The 21,134-nt window shown below is 39.0% G+C and overlaps 1 protein-coding gene across 2 annotated transcripts in view; it reads left to right on the forward strand.

Annotated features, from left to right (window-relative positions):
• The window catches only part of rassf5 (Ras association domain family member 5), a 102,311-nt gene that overhangs the window by 65,226 nt on the left and 15,951 nt on the right, over window positions 1-21,134 (forward strand). For both annotated transcript variants that reach the window (XM_073030865.1, XM_073030866.1), the window contains one exon: window positions 18,873-18,983. In XM_073030865.1, the coding sequence (XP_072886966.1) occupies window positions 18,873-18,983 (111 nt within the window). The remainder of the gene's footprint in view (window positions 1-18,872; window positions 18,984-21,134) is intronic.

Genomic DNA, 21,134 nt, shown 5'->3' on the forward strand with positions numbered 1-21,134 from the left:
TCTCAATACTCCAAGTGAGGCCTCACCAGTGCTTTATGAAGTTTCAACATTACATCCTTGCTTTTATATTCCAGTCCTCTTGAAATGAATGCTAACATTGCATTTGCCTTCCTCACCACAGACTCGACCTGCAAATTAACCTTGAGGGAATCCTGTGCAAGTACTTCCAAGTTCCTTTGCACCTCAGATTTTTGTTTTCTATGCATTTCAAAAATAGTCAACCCTTTCATTTCTTCTACCAAAGTGCATGACTGTACATTCTCTGATACTGTATTCCATCTACTATTTCTTTGTCCATTCTCGTAATCTATCTAAGTCTTTCTGTAGCCTGTCTACTTGCTCACAACTGCCTGCCCTCCACCTATCTTCACATCGTCTGCAAAGCCATCAATTCCATCATCCAAATCATTGACATATAACGTAAAAAGAATCCCAACATACACCCCTTTGGAACACCACTAGTCACTGGTGGCCAGTCAGAAAAGGCTCCCTTTATTCCCGTATTTTGCCTCTCGCCAGTCAGTCACAGCTTTATCCATGTTGGAATCTTTTCTGTAATACCATGGGCTTGTAGCTTGTTAAGCAACCTCTTGTGTGACGCTTTGTCAAAGGCCTTCTGAAAATCTAAGTACACAACATCAACCGATTCTCCTTTGTCTATCCTGCTTGTTATTACTTCAAAGAATTCCAAAAGATTTGTCAGACAAGATTTTCCCTTGAGGAAACCATGCTGACTACGGCCTATTTTATCATGTGCCTCCAAATACCCTGAGACCTCGTCCTTAATAATCGACTCCAACATCTTCCCTACTGCTGAGGTCAGACTAACTGGTCTATAGTTTCCTCTCTTCAGCCTCTCTCCCTTCTTGGAATGATATTTGCAATTTCGCAGTCTTCCAGAACCATTCAACAATCTAATGATTCTTGAAAGATCATTACTAATGCCTCCACGATCTCTTCAGCCACCTCTTTTAGAACTCGAGTGTTCATCATCTGGTCCAGGTAACTTACCTACCTTCAGACCTTTCAGTTTCCCATGAACCTTTACTCTAGTAACGGTAATTTCACACACTTCATGACCCCGGCATCTGGAACTTCCACCATACTGCTAGTGTGTTCTACACTGAAAACTGATGCAAAATACTTATTCATTTCGTCCACCAGTTCCTTGTCCCACATTACTACCTCTCCAGCATTATCTTCCAGCTGTCCAATACCTGTATTCACTTTTGCCTCTCTTTTACACTTTATATATCTGAAGAAACTTTTGGTATCCTCATTAATATTATTGGCTGGCTTTTGTATTCCACGTTTACCTTAATGAGATTTTGAGTTGCCTTCTGTTGGTATTTGAAAGCTTCCCAATCCTCTAACTTTCCATTAATCTTTGCTGTATTAGATGCCCTCTCTCTGGCTTTTATGTTGGCTTTGACTTCTCTTGTTAACCACGGTCGTGTCATCTTTCCTATAGAGTACTTCTGTGGAACAGATTTCCTCTTTTGGATGTATATATCCTGTGCCTTCCGAATTGCTTCCAGAAATTCTAGCCATTCCTGCTATGCCATCAACCTTGCCAGTGTTCTTTACAATCAATTCTGGCCAACACTTCTTTCACGCTTCTGTAATTCCCTTTACTCCACTGTAATGCTGATATGTCTGACTTTAACTTCTCTTCTCAAATTTCAGGGTGAATTTGATCATATAATGATCACTGCCCCCAAGAGTTCTTTTACCTTAAGCTCTCTAATCAATACTGGTTTATTACCAGACTGTGATGCAGCCAGTCAATATATTCTCCACCACACAGCTATAGAAGTTAGGCGAAGTTATAGATAAAGTTAAAGGAATCCAAATCTAATCTAATCTAAATCTAGGTGTTATGCCAAATCTTCACACACTTCTAAAGAAGTGGAGGCACTACCATGCTTTCTTCCTAATTGCACTTGTGCTGGGCCCAAGTCAGCTCTTCTGAAATGAAAACACTGAAGAATTTAAAGTTGCTGACTGTCTTTACCTCTGATTCCCAGGTGAGGACAGGCACATAGATCACTGAAGTCAATAATCCTCTCCTTGGTCTTGCTGACATTGCAGCACCACTCAGCCAGATTTTCAACCTCCCTCCTGTATGTGCTGATTTGCCACCACCTTTGATTTGACCCACAACAGTGGCTAATTTTCCTCATTTGTTAATAATGAAGTACACTTCACTGTTATATTTAATAATATTCTGATTATTTATGTGCGACAAGACAGTAATGGGTTTATATAGTTAAAGTTTTGACAGAATCAGGTTTATTATCACATGTTGTGAAATTTGTTGTTTTGTGACACAAAATCACAGATGTTACAAAAGAAATATTTTTTAAAAAGTAGTGCAAAAAGTGAGGTAGTTTAGGGGAAGAGGCTGTTCTTAAAACATTAAGTGTGTGCCTTCAGGCTCCTGTACCTCCTCTTTGATAGTAGTAATGAGATAGCTTTTATGTACTCTCAGTATTTAGTAACAACTTGAGTTTTGCATTTCAGATTTGCATTTTCTGTTGTGCTGTCTGTTTTTTCTCTTACCGCAACCAAGGTCTCATTTTCAGTTAGCGACAGATTTTCTTCAAATGAATCCATACATTTGTTATAATGATTCAACCAAGCGATTGGACAGGGTTTAGCCACTTGGTACATTGGAAATTCCTTGGAAAAATGGGTGAAATCCACAGCTAACCTGGCACCCTAACCTAACAGTGGCATATTGACCTTGTATACTCAAATCCTTTTTATCCTTTCCACACAGGGAAGCTTTGAAAATCTTCAGAGTCAGTTGGAGGGTGAGCAAAAGAGTGTGTGTTAAAATCTCAAGGTTTGGGTCTGGTTGTTAGAGGAAGTTGCAATTGGCTGCTGGGAGTGAGAGTTCAAAGTTCAGAGTAAACTTATTATCTAAGCATGTATATGTCACTATTTACTACCCTAACTAATGTTATATTTGGGATTGTGGTCAGGTTGATGGTCATTAGGGGTCACAATACAGTTGTGAATCAAAAAGTGACATTTGGGCTTGGTAGTTTAGACAGTCACTAAGGGAGAACTACCATGAGGGGCACCATTTTAACATAAAGTGTATTTAGGGTAAGTATGCTCAGGCCAATCCCCTTTAAGTAACGATTCAGCACTGCTTGCATGTGTTGTGAAGGACCATTTCTGCATGATCGGCTCTCTCAAAATACAAAACAAATCATGAAGTAGCACCCAGACATATGGTTTACAACCGCAAGATGCCACTGGACTATTCTGGGCATCTTAGAGGGTTGGTATTTCCTTTGCACAAGCAACCAGAAGGAAAACCACATATATTGTTAACCTAAGGGTTTTCATTTAATAGAAGATTTTTTCCAGAAAAATTCAATAAATATTTGCCTTAGGACATTGTTGTTTACCTCTGGATCTTTGCTAAGCCCTTTTCTGCTAATTGTGTAATAGATGTTCAAAGGTAATTTTGCACCGCCTTAAACTTGCATGGCTGCTGACAGTACTGTTTCAAACCTGCCAATAGCAACAAAACATGAACAGTTCAAAAGCAAGTAAGCACATCTATGCTAATCTGCATTAGGCTTAACCCCATTAAGGCATATAGTTACACAAAGCTTTTTGTCACCTCCGGGTTGCAAAATGGCTTCTAGCCTGTCAAGTACGTTTTGAACTGTAGTCATTACTGCAGTAGGCGAACCACAGAAGCAAGTTTATGAAATATTTTTCCCTCCGTTGCACCCTCAGGGTACTAAGGATAAATATAGGCCAGAATCACAGGGAGTACTGCCCTAACTTTGATGCCACATTGTCATGAAATTACTGAGTAGCAGATAAGACAATAAAAACTATTGGAAATTCTGAATTTTTGCTTTAAAAAGGTGCCACCCATCAATAAGGACCTCCTCCACCCTGGACATGCCCTCTTCTCATTATTACCATCAAGGAGGAGGTAACGGAGCCTTGAGGCTCACTCACAACATTTTAGGAACAGCTTCTTCCCCTCTGCCATTAGATTTCTGAACAGTCCAAGAATTAATGAATACGGCTTCGCTATTTTGCCCTCAATTTGCACTACTTTTTTATATTTCATTTGTAACTTAACATTATTTTTATGTATTGCATTGTATTTCACAATATATATCAGTTACTACAAAGCTAATTCTGATAGTTATGAAGAGTTTTAAATCTTTCAAATACATCTGAGATATAACAAGTGACCCATGGACTTCTAAAAGGTGAAATAGACCAAGGGTTTTCTCATCATTCATTTTCTGTTTCCATCTGTAGGTACGGTTCATAGTCGGATAATCTCTATAAATGGCCTCTGCACACAGTTTTCAATCCTTATTATACCATACCACATTTCAGTTATTAATGATAAAATGAACTGACTATTCAAATGGGGATGAGGACAGACCGATAGCAATTTATTATCTTGAATATCATCAGTAGACTATTTAATTTGCATACTAGAGGCAAATTGGATGTTCAGTGAGTTTGGGATGGGGTGTCTTCAGGAGACTTTAACTGGAATGTGGGGAGAGGATGAGAAACAAAGCAAAATGGAAGTAAACTCCCTCCACCAAACTCTACAGTAAGGGAGCAGCAACTTGTGTTATAAACTTATGAAGTTCTACTTACGCTGGATATCTAGAGTAATACACAGAAAATGGTGGAGGAACTCAGCAGGACAGGCAGCATCTATGAAGGGGAATAAACAGCTGATGTTTCAGGCTGAGACCCTTCATCAGGACAGATGAAGACATCTGATCTGATGAACGGGCAGATTCCTAATGAAGGATCTTAGCCTAAAACATAGACTGTTTATTTCTCCCCATAGTTGCTGCCTGACCTGCTGAGTTCCTCCACCATTTTGTGTAAGCACCCTGAATTTCTCTCGTGCATTTAACAGAACAATATGTTTTGAGATAATACATAGAATTTAAAAAAATGTTTAACCCAGTTGTGGGATGTGGATGTAATGGCAACTTCTGAATTTTTTGCCCATTCCAGTATTCTCTTTAGAAGGTACTGGTGAATTGCTTCCCCAAAGTTTTGCATTCAGGGGATGAGCAGTTGCTGAACCAAGGCGTGATGCACTCAGGTAGAATGCTTTCTGTGGAGCATCGATTAAAAATTGGTAAGGGTTGATGGGGTCATGTTAATTTTCTTTAGTCTCTTGAGGAAGTATAGGCATTGGTGAGCTTTCTTGACCATCTTTGTGGTCGGGCCAAGAACTTGAATCTCTGAACCTCAGCACCGTTAATGTAAATAGGAACGTTTGCATTGCCCCATTTTCCAGAAGCGAATGACCAGCTTTTGGTTTGTTGACGTTGAGGAAAAAGTTGTGGTCATGGCAACATGTCTCTATCCTGTACTCTATACTCATTGTCATGTACAGCCCACCACTGTGGTGTCATCTCCAACTGTGTCCAGTGGTCATTTTGAACCCACCCTCAGAAGATACGTAACACTGATTCAGATGCACTCCAAGGAAATGGGCCGTTAGCAGAACTGAATTTTGCACTGCAGGCTAGAGATCTCAACAGTTATCTGCTCCCTTTGTTTCTTTCACTGCACATATCAGTGATCGTAATTGATCATTGTAAAATTGCCCTGTGATTAGGCTAGGGTTGCTGGGTGGTGGCAGGAGGGCCTTTTCCATGCTGTATCTCTAAATTAGAGAGAAGGTTAGAGTCCTTTGTGATATTTTCTATTTTGTATTGGACACATTTGGCAGATTAAAGATTCATGTGAAACTTTAGCAATGGTTCTAAACAACTTAATATACAACTGCTGGTGGAAGAAGTGTGAACATCAAGTGATGATGTTCTGGTTCTGTGGTGTGTCAAAATGACACCAAAGAATAGAGTGAGGTCTATAAAGACTTGTCTCTCTGCAGGTTGGTTTTACAATGGCAATACTTTTATCAAGTGTTGGCCCATGGCCTAGTGGGCAAGGCATCAGACTAGTAACCTGAAGGTCACTGGTTCGAGCCTCAGCTGAGGCAGCATGTTTGTGTCCTTGAGCAAGGCACTTAACAACACATTTGCTCTGTGACGTCACCGGTGCCAAGCTGCTTGGGTCCTAGTGCCCTTCCCTCGGACAACATCGGTGGCATGGAGAGGGGAAGGCCTGCAGCTTGGACAACTGCCGGTCTCCCATACAACCCTGTCCAGGCCCGCGCCCTGGAAACTCCAGGTGCAGATCCATGGTCTCTCGAGACCGACGGATGCCACCACCACTTTTATCAGCTTGTTTATTTGATTACTACACCTCAGTTACATTTAAAGGTATTTCATCAGAGCTTACATTGCAAGAAAGGGGAAGTTATGTCCTGAAGCAACATACAAGAAGTTTTGAAATTCATCTTGAGGTCACCACATTGATAAAAAATGATTCTTAATGATAGGCTTATAAGTCACAGACTCAACTTTTTGAAAGGACTGCTGGCTAAATATTGTGAACTTTATCGCCATAAGAATCTATATTAATTATTTATGATATAATTTCTAAAATGCTTTTAGAAAACTTAGTAACATACCCCATAAGACCTAGGGGCAGAATAGGGCAATTCAGCCCATCGAGTCTGTCCATCATTCCATTGTGGTTGATTTATTATCTCTTAACCTCATTCTCCTGCCTTTTACCCATAACCTTTGATGCCCTGACTAATATGCTATACCTCGATAGCCATCTGTGTCAATGAATTCCACAAGGTCACCATCCTCTTGCTTAAGAAATTCTGCCTCATTTCTGTTCTAAATGGACGTTCCTCTATTCTGAGGCTGTGCCCTCTGGTCCTTGACTCCCTTAGTATAGGAAACATCTGCATGTCACTCTGTCTTGGCCTTTTAATATTTGATAGGTTTCATTGAGATTCCTTGCCACCACCCCCACCCCCATTCCCAATTCATCTAAACTGCAGCAAGTACAGTTCCAGAGCCATCAAATGTCTCTCATAAGTTAACCCTTTCATCCTCGAGATCAAGATCATGAGTGTCCTCTGGACCCTCTCCAATGCCAATACATCCTTTCTTAAGGGACAAAAACTGCTCTCAAAATTCCAGGTGTGGTCACACAAAATGTTGGAGAAATTCGGCAGATCAGGCAGCATCTATGGGGACAAAATGTTTTGGGCTCAGACCCTTCATCAAGGCTGACCAACTAAAGCTAACCTTTATCTTTTGATTTTCCTAAGAAGCTTTGCTGGATCAATAAACATGATATGCTACCAGGTGAAATGGTCAGGCTAAAAAAAAGGAAAAAAATTTATTTGCTTTTCCCTTTGTACTATCCTAAAGTACTTCCGTTTGGAATGATTTATACTGATGACTTGTGAAACAAACGTTTTTCACTGCATCTTCATACAAATGACAATAATAAACCAGCTACCAGTCTGGGAGCAATTATATGCTACTGTTTAGTATCTTGGTAAAATTTTCTTAGGATGCCTGCTGGGCCATTTCTTTGTGCTTTATGACCAAGAGCATAAAAGCAGGATTAGGCCAACTGGTCCATTGAGACTTCAGTCAGTCCACATCATAAAAGTGTGGGATTCACCCTTCTGGTGGACAAATGCACTGCTAACCTAAAATACCTACTTGGGAGGAGGCACAGGAAAAATTCATGAGAATCATAACTGGAAGGAGGGGGTTGTTCCAAGGAAGGAAGCATTAAATAGAATATATACTGGAGGGCTAAGAAGAATGAGAGATGATATCACTGAAACATACAAATTCTATATTCTGGAGGGTTGAGAAGAATGAGAGATGATATCACTGAAACATACAAATTCTATATTCTGGAGGGTTAAGAAGAATGAGAGATGATATCACTGAAACATACAAATTCTATATTCTGGAGGGTTGAGAAGAATGAGAGATGATATCACTGAAACATACAAATTCTATATTCTGGAGGGTTAAGAAGAATGAGAGATGATATCACTGAAACATACAAATTCTATATTCTGGAGGGTTAAGAAGAATGAGAGATGATATCACTGAAACATACAAATTCTATATTCTGGAGGGTTAAGAAGAATGAGAGATGATATCACTGAAACATACAAATTCTATATTCTGGAGGGTTAAGAAGAATGAGAGATGATATCACTGAAACATACAAATTCTATATTCTGGAGGGTTAAGAAGAATGAGAGATGATATCACTGAAACATACAAATTCTATATTCTGGAGGGTTGAGAAGAATGAGAGATGATATCACTGAAACATACAAAATTCTATATTCTGGAGGGTTGAGAAGAATGAGATGATATCACTGAAACATACAAAATTCTGAGAAGTCAATAAAGATAGAAGCCAAGCAATTTTGGATCTCTCTGCTGCAGGCAGCCATTTTAGGAAAACAGTCAAGCTGAGCATAAAACAAAGTTCAGCAATTAGGGAATCAAAAAAGAACTGGAACAAGATAGTAAAGTGGAATTAGAGCAGAAGTTCCACCATGATTCTACTGATTGCCTGTCAGGAGGAGAATTATCCTCTAGAACAATGAGACATTGCACTAAATAGAGGCTCCTCACGCACACATCTTTTGCTACATGTGCACAAAGGAATTTAAACTTCACACTAAAGGCTGTCACCCTCTACCTCGATAACATGTTAAGTAAATTTCATGATTGTGCACAATCACATTTCCTTTTCTGGTTTCCGATGTGGACGCTGTTGACAACATGGAGTTTGTGATAATTTGTCTGCAGATTTTAGAACCGGCTTATTTATACTGTTTTTATTGAAGAAATTATTCAGAGTGCACATGTTGTTGTCACTGGGCAAAAATTGCACAGCACAAGATTACAAATTAGAGGGAACATTGACTCCTACCTATCTCCTTCATAGTCCTTGTTCTTTCAATCTAAATGAGCTGTTCGAAGGGCATTAGATTATCTTCTCACCCTGCATTGCTGCCTTGACATTATTTGGAGGTGGAGGCAATAGAAATCATTGTTGGTGTGATGGTAGGGGCTGGTCCAGAATGTATTTTGTGTGTGTTTGTGTTGTTTCTTGATAAACATACCTTGGAGGGAGTGGTGTAGTTGTGAATACTCTTGTGGCAGCAAAAGGGCATTGAAGGATTATTGCTCCCAGATTAGACAGTTTGAGCTAACTCCAGTCAGGCATTTTTAAAAAATGACCTAGCAGGTCTCCTGACTACTAATGGTCAAGACTTCCCTCCTGGAACACCAGCACTTCAGTGTTTCTTGCAGAAAACTGGCATGTCTTTCTCTCTTTGTAGCCTGTCTCTCATCTGTGTCACTGCTATCTGACAGCCATAGGGAGTATACCTTTAAGGGCTGAGATTTTTTTTTGCAGAAGAGTTTTGGGAATAGCGCTGAACTTAGCTTGCCCATATCGGAAACACTAGTTTTGATTTTGGCTCTTCTGTCTGAGTATTCACCATTCTAATTCTACTGCATATATTAAAAAAACAGAAAATATTGGAAAGATTCCACATCAAGCAGCATCTGTGGAAGGAGATAGAGTTAATGTTTCAGGTCAAGGATCATCAGATTTTCGCTTTAATACAATTTCCACATTTCTCGCCTAACTTTGCCATTTCTAGGAGAGGGACCTGATTTGCCACTAAGTAAATCGATGCTTTCATCATTCATTCTCAAACTAAAGGAAAAAGTGAAGAAAAATTATTCTGAACATTTATTTTACTTTGTTAGTCTTATTTATTTTCTGCATTCATATTCTATTAAATCTTTTCATTGCATTTTTCTTTCTATTAGACTGGCGGGTGTTAAAGTTGCAAGACAAAGTGAAAGAAAAATAAACTGAGTCAAGTGTGTTACTGGCTGTTCCAGAAATAGATTTGTTGCAATACCCTGGGGCTTAGTGGTTCAGTTAAGACTGGCACTGCAAATGAATGGAGCCATTTAGAATTACTAGTGTTTGAGAAAATTAATTTTTACCCAGATCTTCCATGACAGACTGCAGATTTTATTTTCTATTTCTTACAAAAGCTGCTAAACGAACTCCACTAGTATTTCTTACTGAAACAGTTATGCCATTGTAATGCGAACTTGAATATTTCCCACAGACAAGATCTTGAACTACTAATAGATGGCACTGCTCCAAAATGACAGTGAATTTGAAGTGCACTGCCTAAGCTTTACCCTATGTACCGGTAAATAAATATCCCTGGTGCCTAGAGATGGGTTGGATGTTCAGCCAGGTTACTTACGGAGAAGGTAGTAATCATTCTTTTACTTTCTAATTACATTCCTTTAGTAATGGCATGTGTGGCAACAAAAGCAGAAGAATTTAAAGATGAGCTTTATTTGTTGTATACACGTTAGAACATACAGTGAAATGCGTTGAGCAACCAACATAGTTTACGGATGTGTTAAGGCAGCTGACAAGTGTCCCCATACTTCAGGTGCCACCATCACACGCCCACAACTTACCCTAACCTGTATGTTTTTGGAATGTGGGAGGAAACTGGAGCACCTGGAGAAGACCAGCACAATTACAAATGTACAAACTCCACACAGACAGTGGAAGAATTGAAGCTGGGTCACTGGCGCTGTAAAGTGTTATACTAACCACTACCCTGCCTGGTCATCCTAATACTTGTCCTGATTCCTGAGGGTTTGTAGAACATAGCACAACCAATTTTTAAATGGCCTTTAGACAGAAATAATGAGCTCCTCCAATGGCTAATTTGTTGAATTCATAAAATGATCTATAAATATTCCACATAGATCAGGATATCCTGAGCATGTCTTACTGTTTTTTTTAAATAAACAAAAAATGCTGTACGTACTCAGGAGGCTGAATTTCCTCTATGGGAGGAGAAATGGAGGTATTTTCTTAGGTCTAATACCTGGTTACTCCCTACTGGTTTGTTCTGAGCTGATGCCCTCAGTCAATGAAACAACAGTGTTATCTTTGACTTCACCCAGGGCCAGGGAAGAGAGAGAAATCAATTATCACCCTTAAAATAGGAAACCTGCAGGTGCAATGTATGTTTGGGGTCCTATAGATCAGCCATGGTTGAATACAACCACATGTGTTGGACAACACATGATGATAATACTGGAACTTGATTTCAGATGCTGACGCCTTAAGGAGGAAAGGGGAAATAATGAGAAGCAGAATTAGTTTTGATGTGAGAGTATTTCCACTGCATCTTGTGATTTTTTAAAAATTAAGATCTTTGCCAAATATCTTTAGAAGGAAATAATTATTAAAGAGTCATAGATTCATACAGTGCAATCATGTAAAATTATAAATTTGTTGAAGAACTCCAGCAAATGCTTCTGTGCCATTGAAAATTAATTAACTTAGATAGAGCAATTTTTCTACTAAATTTGATTTTGTTGGGAATTCTAAAGGAAGTTACCAATTTATTAGGGAATGTAACCTAACCTAATGTTAGTTTTAGAGGAAATGCTGGAATCAATAGTAAACAATGAAATAGTGGGTACTAAAAATATAAAAGTAGGACTGAGCAGTGTGAGTATGGATATGCGAAAGCAAAATCATATTTGGAAAACCTATTGGATTTCCTTGGCAATATAATTAGTAGAATATGGTATGTTTAAATTATTAGAAGACAATCAGTAAATTTCCAAGTGGAGTTATCACATTTACATGGAATAAGAGGTCAAGTACTACTAATGATTGACAGTTGGATGATAGAAAGCCAAGAGTGGGAGTTTTTTGTCAGATGGTGGACTGTGACTAGTGAGATACTGCCGAGATGTAACACTCCGGTTAAGGCTCGGCCATGGTTTTATGAAAGTACACTGTGGCTTTTGTGCTCTTTCCTGCAACAGCATTTCATGAAGATGTGCTCGGTGGTTGGGAGGGCTTTACCCATGAGAGACTGGGTCGTATCTACTACTTTCTGTCCAAGTGCATTTCTGGATATTATGAGAATCAGAGGATATGGGGACAGTACAGGAAAATGGCACTGAGGCCATCTGGGAATCTGATGAATGGTGGCACATGCCTACTGTTGCTTGTAATCCTGATTTTCTTGTTCTTGCATTCATGAAGTAACCTTAGATAGGGATCTTTGTATAATGCTCGAACATTTTGTCCATTAATTTAAGTGGGATAAAAACTGAGTGGACTTTTTCACAGTAATGCAGGAACTCTCCTCCATGTACTGTATCCAGAAAAGTTTTGCTCCTAGAAACAAAACAAATGATCCATTTTAAATTAGGGTTAATTATTCTCCAGATGTTCTTTTTTTTGTTATGCTCTTTAATGAAGAAATGTTAAATCAGTTTCTCTGGTATAATTTGATAGCAAATAACCATACTGTCTGTAAACACAAATGGGAGAAAATAAGCTAGCAGCTTGTTGGTTATAATTAAATGCCATATTTCAAATGCCCATTTCTGCTTTCAAGTCATGAATGTGCAAATTGGAATTCTGAGAGAGAATGGTTGTCAAATCTGCTCTGCATGGTCTATGGCACTGAAGTCCAATGTAGATCAAAATAAATCCTCACAGATTACCCACAGGCAGCTGTCTTTATTGCACAGTCAGCAGACCAGAGGATAAAAATGCCTATGAGATATCTTGATATACAATTTAGTTTCAACCAACCAAATCAGTTACTCTGAATAGCATTTGGGGGAAGGGAAGAGAAAGGGTAGATAAATATCCCACAACTGCTGCCTGTACATTTCAGCCTTTAAATAGTGAAACTTCTATTGCTCTGGTATTGTAAAATATGCAGTTTATCTACTCAGGAATCCATTCAAAGTGCATTAAATGAAGCAAAGGTAGAAGACTTCCCTCTAGCCAACTCTAGCTGTGCTTATTCAACTATGGGATTAAATAAATTGGTGAGTGTGACAGTGTACTGGAGCAAACATTTTATGATGGGGTGAATTTTTGAATTTGCGCTCATACCTTACTCAACTGGCAGTTTATCAGATAATCAAATGTGGCAGACTGTATGCATGCTTGATTTGTGGCCTTTCCAGATTTATTTTTATTAATATTAGCATCTCAAAACATTAATTATAGTTAAACAAAAAGAGAAATTGCTGTATATGACCAACAGGTCAATTAATGCCTGGAGATAAAGACTGGTAGCATTTTGAGTGGCATTCCTTATCATAACTTGATACAGGAATAACTTGTGTTTGACTAGGATATCAAAAGCATAGAAAGGGCTTTTTTGATTCAGGGTAACTGGAATCACAAATGTAGGAAGGAAATTAATAGGTAAAAATAATTCCATATATTAATTGGTAAGCACTATTTTGTTCATTTATTAGATCAAAATGCAGCTGTCTTTCACTTTGTGTGTGCAGGAATCTTGAGTATTTGTTAGTGTATAACCTGCACGTGAGTTGTCCTGGGTACTGTACCATTGGTATTAACTTGACGTAGTTCAGTAAGATGGCAAATCATGCTTTTTGCAGGACAATTTATTATTTGTAATTGTCTCAGTGACCAGTTACACTTAATAACAATTTATTAACAGAGATCATACATTAGGTTAAGAATTTCCTAAATAGTAGTAGCTCAGAGGAAAAAGAAACAGGCTATGAATTAATTGTATTCTGTGTCCAATTCATCATGCAGTGTAAAGCTTATTACTGTACATTATCCAGCTCAGTATTTTTCATTCAGTTGCTAGTTACTTTCCTTTGCCTTACTGCCGCAGCTCGTAGCAGGGTAAGGTTCCACTGGCTGTTACAGCTCGCTAGACTTTTATTAACATGGATAAAGGAAAGCTACTTTCTTTGGCAGAAGAATGATGAATCAGAGGATGTATAAATAAGAGTGATGTGAGAAAACTTGTTCATGTAAGTCATGATCTTCAACGTCTGACTGTCTAAAGGGGTAAACACAGTGTGGGGCTTTGGGTAAAGGGAAGTGTACAATTTAAAATTGAATGGATTGCTCTTATAGAGAGCTAGCTGAATAGTCTCCGGCACAGTAACTATTCAATAATTCTAAATGCCTAATGGCATCTCATTTCAGAGCAAGTGTCAATATATTTACCATTTCTGGAATGAAAATTCAGATATAGTTTAAATACAAATTATTGCATTGGGGCAGTATCTTACATGTACTTCTGCAGGATTATTTGTCTGTTGACAGAATGAAAGCAGAAAAAATTATAGCATCCTCCTGTATGTACCAGGTACATGGCATTATTTGGCTTTCAATTATTTATTTATTCCACATAATACCATTTCTAGAATTCAGATTACATTGTCACATCATCACCACCATATCGTGTCAAAACTAGTAATTAGCCGCAACAACTTTAAAATCTCTGAATAAAATGTCTTGAATTTTCAAAATATTTTTTGCAGTAAAAAGTAATTGCAGTTGATAATTTGTGAATTTTATCACAAGGTCATCGCTTTCTGAGGTTAGAAGCAATTATAAGAGGACAGCTAATTGCAAACATAAGAACTCCAGTGTAATTACACTGAAAGGCAGAAGAAACTGACACTTTTACTGTCTTCATTTCATCTGCAAGAGTGATAAATCCAACTTGGGCTATTTTAATTATAAATCTAATAAAGAATCCTCCCCTGAGCAGGAAGATTGATTTTACTGTGTAATTACTTAATTTGAAATCCTGCATTATTGATGAAAACAAGTCATCAAATAAGAGCATGTTTCATTTCGATAATCTGTCAATAGATTGTCTGTAGAATGCACATCCAAGATTGAATATTGGCGAAACTCCATTATAAACGGCAGCATAGTGGTTAGCATTCACTATTACAGTGCCAACGACCCGGAGTTTGTGTAATTCTCCCTGTGACTGCATGGGTTTCCTCTGGGTGCTCCTAACATCTCAAAAGCATATGGGCTAGTAGGTTAATTGGCCAGATGGGTATAATTAGTGGCTGTGGACTCATTGGACCAGAAGGGCCTGTTACTGTGCTGTATCTATAAATGAATATAAAAACAAAATAAATATGAGATGAAAAATGAATGTGGTGTCCTTTTGCTGAGGTATCATGCGATGTACAAGATGATAGGAGGCATAGATCAATTAAATAGCCCACAACTTTTCCCCAGGGCCGAAAATGCTAATACAAGGAGCATATTTCTAAGGTGACAACTTCTCACTCAATGTCAATAAGACCAAGGAACTGATTGTAGATTTCAGGAGATGGAAACCAGAGGTCCATGAGCCAGTAATCATCAGAGGTGGAGAGGGTCAGTAACTTTAAATTCTGGGTGTCACTATCACAGAGGACCTGTCTTGGACCCATCATAAAAGTACAGAGAAAGCACAACAGCACCTGTACTTACTCTGGAGTCTGCAGAGATTCGGCATGTCATCAAAATCCTTAGCAAACTTCTATAGATGTGTGAGAAGTGTGCTGACTGGCTGCATTACAACCTGCCTTTGAGCAAGAAAATCCTTCAAAAGGTAAATGATTCGGTCCAGTACGTCATGGGTAAAACCCTACCAACCTTTGAGCAGATCTCTGTGAAACTTTGCTGTAGAAAAGCAGCATCCATCGTCAAAGATCCTCACCACCCAGGCCATGCTCTTTTCTTGCTGCTGCCATCAGGCAGAAGGTACAAGAGCCTCAGAACTCGCACCACCAGGTTCAAGAACAGTTACTACTCCTCAACCATCAGGCTCTTGAACAAAAGGGGATAAACTACACTCATTCTATTTCTGGTGTTCCCACAACCAACGGTCTCACTTAAAGACCCTCTATCTTGTTATTTCATACTCATTATTTATTGCTATTTATATATATTTGCATTTGCACTGTTTGTTGTTGTTTACAATTACTGTTCTATAGATTTGCTAAGTAGGCCTGCAGAAAAAGAATCTCAGGGTTGTATATGGTGATGTGTACGTACTCTGATAATAAATTTTACTTTGAACTTTGACTGGAGGAAAGTATAAGGGGGAGAGTGGTGGGTGGGAGCAGCAGATACATTAGCGACATTTAAGAGACTCTTAGATTGGCATATGGATGATAGAAAAATGGAGGGTTATGTAGGAGGGAAGGTTAGATTGATCTTAGAGTGGGTTATAAGGTAGGCACAATATTGTGTTGTAGTAGTGACCATATTGAGTGTTCCATGTTCAAAGTTAATTTTGTCAAGGCACAACAGAACATATAGTGAATGCATTTTCTGCTGTATACAAGAAACTAACAGAGAAATATGTTATATATGAATTCCTGGAGTTCCAGCTGTAAATTCTGCAGTATGATTTAAATAAAATGAGAAAATGGGTTAAGATTCATCTGGTGGTGCTGGTACGAATGTTGATGAAGTAATTTCTGGTGCTCACTTTTTGGAGAAGCCTTGGAATTCAAGGTCCCTCGGTGCAACAAGAAATTGAATTTTACTGTGTTTAAACATTAATCTGATAATGCATTTATTCTGTTCCTTTTTTTTTTGTTCCTGTCCGAGTTAAATGCTGGCATGTATACATCTCTTAGTGTTTAGGCATAGCAGGAATGATCATCAGAAGAAACCGCTGATACTCAAATCTAAAATAAAAGCAGTTTCTCTTTCCGCAAATGCTGTCTGATCTGCTGAGTATTTTCTGGTTTAAAGCAGGAAATTATGTCTATTTGCAGCTGAAATAGTGTTACATAACCCTGCTTTGGAAAAGTTATGTGCACTCACAGGGAACACTCCATACTGTGAGTTTACAATTGACCTTGAATGGGACATGCCCGTGTGAATATAGGGCTGCTTCCTTCCTTGATGATCTCCCTGCACAGCTACTTTTGCAGAGTGCTGCCTGGATATTTCTACTTATGCTGTCAATAGTTAAGGCGTCCTTTAATGGCTGGAGCCCAGATAGTGACCAACTAGTTTTGTATTTCAGAGTCACAAGGGTCTCATCCCAAAACATTGACTGTGTATTTCCCTCTATAGATGCTGCCTGATCTGCTGAGCTCCTCCAGTGTTTTGTGTATTACTCTAGTTTTGTATTCCCACGGTTTTTCCGGGAAGGAAAGGTGTTACTTTATCATGAAGGAATTGAATGTTTATGTTATACAACCTTGTGGTTGCCTGAAAGGAGATGAATCTCAAGGTTGTATAATATATACATACTTCAATAATAAATGTACTTTGAATGCATATTTTAGTTGTAGTATTATGCTGTACATGAATATTTTCCTTTTGTAAAAGAGAAATCAGCATGTGCATTGACACGTCGAAGCACAGGGTGAAATGCATCATAATATATAGCAGTCCTATCCACACAGTATCTGAAGTCAATGCATGTAATTCATGAAAAGATTTGAAATAGTTTTTATTTGTTTAAAAGATGTATACACCGAATTTCTGAGACATTCTTTAGTACTTGGCTGACTGAATGGAGCTGTCCAACAGTTCTCCAATTCACTCAGTTGCTTTATATTAACTCTTTATTTTATTTTGCTACTCATGCCCACAAAGGAATGTGAAACCCCCAGATAATAAATTCAACACCAAGAGAGTTAGCATAGTTTTACTTGGACAGGTGTCAGGAAAAGTCAGAAGTTGAGTCTATTGTCATATACACAAGTACATGTATGCACAGGTGCAATGGAAAACTTGCAGCAGCATCTCAGGCATGTAGCTTCTACAAAACAGCATTCATAATATAGATTATGCACAATTTTTACAACAAATAACACATTTAGAACGAAAATAAGTCCATTTAGTGCGAAGTATCATAGTGTTGCTCAACAATGATTAGCTTTGTTCTGGTTAGTTCAAGCACTGGATGGTTGAAGGGAACTAATTGTTCCTGAACTTGCTGGTGTGAGTCCTGCTTGGTGGCACAATAATATCAGCGCCGGACTCCGGAGCGAAGGTTCTTGAGTTTGAATCCGAGTCGGGTTGAGCGTCGAGCTAGCAACTCGGCCTCGTAAAAACAAGAACAGCTTGCTACGGAAACACCGTCATGACGGTGCCCCGATAACTACACTGCCGAGTTAAGGGCTATTCTTCCGCTTTGCTGGTGTGTGACTTCAGGCTTCTGTACCTCCTTCGGATAGTAGCTGCAAAAAGATGGCAGAACAACTCTATTTCACTTCTGGTTTAAAATTTATTGTTCAAATCTCATTAATCATAATTATATAATCTGGTTAGGTGTTCAGAAAGTGTTATTGAGGTAACAATCAAACCAAATTGTTCCCATTACCCTGTGCAGCCTTTTGTTATGAGACTGATTGACAAGGGGCTTCTTGCTGGAAACCTCCACGATTATTCATAGATGTTAAAATGCTTCTGGTAAAATAGCAGTGTAATATTATGTAAGCATATGCAAACAATCCCAGTCAATTTATTACTTCAATATACAAAGAGACCAAGTTAAAATAGACTGCACGGTTCTCTAATCTACTTTGAAGACAATGGCTCATAAGAACATACTTCTTGTGTGCTCTGGAGATTGGATGGATGGGTTGCAGCTAATTAATTTCAATTTGAAATGGGCACAAAGCATTCTAACTCCTTGCAGCCTTTTGGTTCAATTTTAGATGCTTTGGATAGATGAATCAGCTGTTTTGCATCTGCTGATGAAGGACCTCATTTCTGAATTCAGTGAGTGCAGGAAGCTGTATTTAGGAGAGCAAAGGACACCACGCACCCAAATGGCTTCCTTTCAGTGGCTTTTGAAAGTCACCAGAAAACTGCTATAGGTTTATATTTGAAAGGATTGGTCTACCAGTTTATGATCATTGTAAGTGTGAACCTGGCAAATGTACTCTTATAGTTTGAGTTTGTATTAACAATAGATTTTAATGTGGTTTAAATTATTATAAATGTACTGAAATTTTTATTGGGATTGAATGGGTTGAACAAATCTTGGTAATTTATGAAAATGAAATATGTTCTAATTATGACTTTTTTTGTTTAAGAATGTGGCAATTAAAGAAGAAGAGAAACCAAAGGTCCTTACGGAAAAGGAGATTAAACAAAAAATTGAAGAATACAATGGAAAAGTTAAAAACTGCTTGGGAATGCGCTTAGTAAGTAAAATTAAATGCAAATATAGTAATTTACAAAAGATGTCAATGTATAAATGGTTTTTACGCAGTACTGAAATTCAAAATTGCACACGGAAATTCAACATTATACTGTTTTCACTATTAAGTGAATGAAAGTTATTTCTTGCTCTGGATTGGAATGTGATAATGGGTGTCATTTTCTGTTGCTGTGGAAATATAGGCACTTCTTGGTGTGAGTCATCTTTGTATCTTGCTGAAAGGGAATTGCGTTCGTGTAGCGTAGTGCACTTACAGTTCAATTCCCACGGTTGTCTGTAAGGAGTTTGTATGTTCTACCCATGACCTGTGCTCTATTTTCCTGTATTCCAAAGACATATTGGCTAGTAGATTAATTGGTCACATGGCTGTAATTGGGTGGCGTAGGCTCATTGGGCTAGGAGAGTCAGATGTTACTGTGCTGAATTTAGAAAAAGTCCTCATGTAGTTCTCTTTTTGGTAGACTGCAGGAAATCATGAACTGCACTACCCCATCACTGAGCAGCCTTGGGATAAACTACTCTCACCAGCACAGTGCAGGGCTGCCATTCCACCTGGGTGCATTCCCAAAGTATCATTCAGCCTTTGAACATCCCCTCTCTATTGACTGCTGTCACAATCCTACCAACCGCCCGATTTTTCTGACACTGTGGTCCATTAGGGGCACAGAATGAGACCTCTGAGTCCAACTCTGATCAGCTATCTCATTGATCTCAACCTCCGCTTGACTTCAAGTACCATCTACACACGTGCTAACTATTAAACTCGGGCCTTTAACTGTTTCTCTGTCTACAGATGCTGTCTGACTTACTGAATATTTTCAGCATTTTTAGGTTGCTCCCTGCTTTTCTTCATACCAATATAAACATTATAGCACAATGATCACTGTTCCCCAAGTGTGCTCTGACTGGAATTTGGCCTACTTCATTCCCCAGAGACAGAATTCAGCGATACCTCCTTCCTGATTCGACCAAAAACACACAAATTAAGAAAATTTTGTTAAGTTACTCTCCTCCTTTGTCCTGTTGCATCTCACCCCTTCTATTTTCTAATGAACTTTCCTGCCAGTGTATTTTAAATGCTCCCCAGCCATACAAGAAAATCTCCCCTCAAGGAAATGAGTGTCCTGAAAAGATTGAAGAGGTCACTTCTGCCCCAAGACTAATGCATCTGAAGTCCTCCCTCCTAGATCACTGTCTAAACACACAATAATATGTCTTGCCTTCCTATTTCTACTGATGCAGCGTGTGTCCCTGAGAGTAAACCAGAGATACCTACCTTTTGAGATACTACTTCTTTAGCTTCCTCCCTGAAAGTCTGGTTGTAGAAATCAGTTCCTCTCCGCCAAAATAATACGTGGCACCTAATCCAAGAGGTTCTTTACCACAGTGTCAAACAGGCAATACATTATATGGGACTCTTCAGTTACCACCCTTTATTCATATTTCCTTGATCTCCACTCTTTAAACTCTTCCTGTTCACATGCCCTTTAAACTTGGCATCTCGATCTCCCATTCCTTTCTCGTACCGTAGGAATGAGCAGTCCAGGTATGATGTTGGGGAAGCCATCTCGCGTACGGTGGCAATTCCAGACCAAACTCGAATCACTGAAGGACGCTCAACCACTGTGGCAGGGCTTGAATGCTATCATGTCCTGTAAAACGCAAACACGAGGAAATCTGCAGATGCTATCTATGTCTATCCATGGCCTCCTCTACTGTCAAAATGAATCCAAACTCAGGTTGGAGGAACAACACCTTATATACCGGCTGGGTAGCCTCCAACCTGATGGCATGAACATTGACTTCTCTAACTTCCATTAATGCCCCTCCTCCCCTTCTTACCCCATCCCTGACATATTTAGTTGTTTGCCTGTTCTCCATCTCCACCCCCCTTCTTTCTCCCGAGGCCTCCCGTCCCATGATCCTTTCCCTTCTCCAGCTCTGTATCACTTTCGCCAATCACCTTTCCAGCTCTTAGCTTCATCCCACCCCCTCCGGTCTTCTCCTATCATTTCCCATTTCCCCCTCCCCCACTACTTTCAAATCTCTTACTATCTTTCCTTTCGGTTAGTCCTGACGAAGGGTCTCGGCCCAAAACGTCGACAGTGCTTCTCCTATAGATGCTGCCTGGCCT

This window comes from Hemitrygon akajei, chromosome 27 (genome assembly GCF_048418815.1).
Source record: "Hemitrygon akajei chromosome 27, sHemAka1.3, whole genome shotgun sequence".
Taxonomy (NCBI): domain Eukaryota; kingdom Metazoa; phylum Chordata; class Chondrichthyes; order Myliobatiformes; family Dasyatidae; genus Hemitrygon; species Hemitrygon akajei.